The sequence below is a fragment of the Limulus polyphemus genome, unplaced genomic scaffold (genome assembly GCF_000517525.1).
Source record: "Limulus polyphemus unplaced genomic scaffold, Limulus_polyphemus-2.1.2 Scaffold6427, whole genome shotgun sequence".
In the NCBI taxonomy this organism is placed as follows: Eukaryota; Metazoa; Arthropoda; class Merostomata; order Xiphosura; family Limulidae; genus Limulus; species Limulus polyphemus.
In genome coordinates, this window is record NW_013672037.1 from 13481 (window position 1) to 17588 (window position 4108).

Consider the following 4108-nt stretch of genomic DNA (forward strand, 5'->3'; position numbering starts at 1 on the left):
ACACCCAGTATAAAATATACATTTAACTAAAAAAAAAAAAAATGCAACATAAAAATAATGTTTACCAATTTTTTTTGGTATCATACTAAATATAACAATTTCTTTTTCAAATAACTGCGTTAACACTAGACACGCTGTCGTTAACTAAGAATTATTAAAATTTTCCCCTTATACTGAAACATTATTTTTGTCATCTTACATCAAATAACAGTTTGTTGTGAAAATATTATAAAGTGTTTAAAAAATAAAAACATCAAACAAACATTTTCACAATGTTATCAGTTTTTTCAATAATGTAGACAAACAATAACAAAACTGGGAACAATTATCAATTTAGTTAATTTGCATTTATTTCTATTAAAGTATGTTATTGTTTGAAACAATTCTTGTATGTTATTGTTTGAAACAATTCTTGTATGTTATTGTTTGAAACAATTCTTGTATGTTATTGTTTGAAACAATTCTTGTATGTTATTGTTTGAAACAATTCTTGTATGTTATTGTTTGAAACAATTCTTGTATGTTATTGTTTGAAACAATTCTTGTATGTTATTGTTTGAAACAATTCTTGTATGTTATTGTTTGAAACAATTCTTGTATGTTATTGTTTGAAACAATAACTTCTATATATATAATTCAATAAATAATTTAGGTAAGTATTTTACACGAACAAATTAACTCCAAAAAAAAATAAAAAATTCTCCAACCTAAATGTTAGTGAACGAAAAAAAAAAAAGTCTAAAACTTTTTATGAATCACATGTTTCGTTTCCTCATCATTTTAAACAGAATAATAATAAAAAAAAACACATTTTTTTCACTTTGGTGAAAGCTTGTTTTTGGTATATCAAAAATACAACGAGAGAGATTCCGCTTCCAAAAATAAAATAGTTATTAAAACGTTTCAATGATAAATCACAAATATATCACAACTAAATTCAACTTCACAGCTAGAAATGAGATGTAAAGAGTCTGTTAATGTTACAATGGGTCGGTCACTTTTCTTACGTTTTTACTAGAAATTAACTTTTGTAAATATTAATTGCAAAGTATCAATATATATAAACTGGATAAAACCTACACTGCTTTTATTTTTATCTATAATTTTAGGTCAATGGAAAAATTCTGTTTAAAAACAGAATAAAAGTATATGGTATCTTTCATTTCTTTGGATATTTTGCTTGTAATTTGTCAACCATCACTTCACATAAGCGATCAATATCGTACTCGGGCTTCCATCCCCAGTCATTTCTAGCATTGCTGTCATCAAACACCTCCGGCCAGGAATCAGCTGAAAAAAGCCAATTAAAAAAAATTAAAACTTAACTATCACTTCTCAGTATTATTTAACCACTCTATCAACAAAGTTTAAAAAATATTAAAAATTCAAAGTGTTTTGTAATTTAAAATACTGTAACGGTTACGATAAGTTACTGAACATATTTAAAATGTCTGTTCACATTATGAGCAAATTATTTGATCTCATGTTGCTCTGAAAAAAATTAATTAAAAATTACTGAATAATACTTCAAATTGATTCATTAAAGCCATTCTTGATTTTACATTTTAAAACAACAAACAAAACAAAATGTCAAATTACCAGAATCTCTCCACAAAATCTTGAGATTATGATTTTTTTAAAAAGTCCACTTCTTTTTTTTGCCAATACATTCAAATGATCTCAATAAATTAATAATTTAGACTTGATTCATTAAAGCCATTCTTGATTTTACATTTTAAAACAACAAACAAAACAAAATGTCAAATTACCAGAATCTCTCCACAAAATCTTGAGATTGTTATGATTTTTTTAAAAAGTCCACTTCTTTTTTTTGCCAATACATTCAAATGATCTCAATAAATTAATAATTTAGACTAGTATGTAATAATTACAAAACCATATTCCCAAGACTTCCTCAATAATAATTAAGGTTTGGTTGCTCAGGATTTGGGCCAAAATCATTGATTCAAATGTGTATTTAATATATAAAGATTTAGATTTTTGATATACAAATGATGATACCAATTACATAAGGAGCAACGTTGTGGCTAATTAAACATTGAAATTTAAGAACTGTTTTGTTCTCTCTCTCTCTTAGAATTAATAAAATTAAAACATTCAGGCTAGACAGATCAGCCGATTCACTCTGCTTCTGACGTTGAAGAAGTGGTAGGAACATTGTTCTGTCTGTTGACCCGTTTAATAAATTGTTTATCATGACGTATCTCTGTCCTTAACTTCGAAGTCTGATGACAGTTGTCCACCAGTGGTTTATAAAAATACAAAAATGTGTCTGTACATCTGCCATTATCAATAGACGTGGATCATTTTTGGCAGGACAACGAAGAATAATATTCTACACGTGACCATCAAATTTTTGACTGAGTTACAGAGCAAAATTTCTGTTAAAAATCTGTCCCCATTTTAACAGACAAGAAATTTTTAGGTTTGTGACCTTGACCCTCCAAAGACTAATCACTCCTAAGTAGGGTCATAGTCCAAATGTATACCAACTTTTGTCCGAATACATTCAGCCATTATAGAAAAATCTTGCTGACAAACACACACACAGTGGTGAAAACCACATCATATACACACATACCAATGTCTTGTCTGGAGTCAGGGTGGTACGACACGTGAAACTCTGGGATCAATTTTTTGAGAGCTTGAACCAGTTCTTCAGGAGTAAAGCTTATTGCAGCAACGTTATAGGTTCTAAGTTTTAGTTTCTCTTCGGGAACTTCCATAACTTCAATCAATGAACGCAAACAGTCGTCTATATACATCATAGGAAGACGGGTGTTAGGCCTAAGGTAGCACTGAAACTTGCCTTGTTTGATGACATCGTGGAAAATTTGAACGGCATAATCTACAAAAAGCCAAATATCAAATACTTTTAAGTCAAATATAGTCAATAACCATAAAATGAAAAACACAAGTAACTCTACAATCATCCAGGGTTTAAATTTATCCAAATTTTTACCACAACTAACGTTTAGAAACTTGTACATATCAGTCTTTCAATCACTTCATTATTTTCACTTTATAGTTTAATGACTGTTTGTGTAATTTAGAAAAAGATGTATAACTTATCAAGTTCAATTAAAAAGTTCTTTTTAACTGTGGATGATAAATAGTCAAAATGTAGAATATGACCAAATATACTGAACAGATTTAAATATTATATTTAGTTTCTAAATTTCAAATTTATCTTGTCACCTAAAACCTTTGTCTTAAAAATGAAGGTACGTTCACATGCTTTTTTTTTCTTTCAAAAAACACAATAAAATTTACAGGATACTATACAGGTTGACTTATAGTCAGGAAATAGGTAACCCAATAATTCAAATAGGGTTAGTTTATACACGTTATCACGGATATCAATGTAATAACAAACATACCCAAAATAAGCAGGAAAGTATCTTTTCTTGAAATTGATTATTCATTGTTTAATAATAATTTTTCTGGTCAAATCATCATGATACAAAACAACAAATACTCTGTTGACTAGATTAACTGTTGACTGGATTAACTGTTGACTGGATTAACCCGCTACTTATCAATGTTCAGTTTTGAAATTCCTTTCTATTATTGTACATCCTGATTATTTAAATTGTTATTAGTCACTTTAAGTTATGTTTTAAATCATTTTATTTTATGCGTTAATTTATTTCAAATATTGGTATTTTTGTAAGTTCATAATATTTTATTATTGATTTGTATAAATGTTTTATAACACACAATGTATTCTATAAAAATCATTTTTCATTTCCATCTTTCCTTATGTGTGTCCCATACAGATTTAAATATTCCTTTCTTCAAACACTGAAACTTTTTTTTATAAAGAAAAAATGTTATTGTATTTGAGCTTTGGATGTTATTAAAAACTGTGCCAGTAACAAGACTGGCACAGTTTTTAATAAGACCCGAACTAAAGCTGCTTCAGAACCAGTCAAAGACTGGTTCTGAAGCAGCTCTTAGTTTGGGTCTTATTAAAAACTGTGCCAGTAATAAGACTGATTCTGAAGAAGCTTTAAGTTTGGGTCTTATTAAAAACTGTGCCAGTAATAAGACTGATTCTGAAGAAGCTTTAAGTTTGGGTCTTATT

The 4108-nt window shown here is 28.2% G+C and overlaps 1 protein-coding gene across 3 annotated transcripts in view; it reads right to left on the reverse strand.

Moving 5' to 3' along the window:
- Positions 1-670: 670 nt before the first annotated feature.
- Positions 671-4108, reverse strand: part of LOC106473712 (L-threonine 3-dehydrogenase, mitochondrial-like) — a 16736-nt gene continuing 13298 nt past the window's right edge. For all 3 annotated transcript variants that reach the window (XM_013934390.2, XM_013934389.2, XM_022402110.1), the window contains exons 7-8: positions 2603-2869; positions 671-1290 (exon numbers count right to left, since the gene is read on the reverse strand). In XM_013934390.2, the coding sequence (XP_013789844.1) occupies positions 1160-1290; positions 2603-2869 (398 nt within the window). In that variant the 3' untranslated portion in view covers positions 671-1159. The remainder of the gene's footprint in view (positions 1291-2602; positions 2870-4108) is intronic.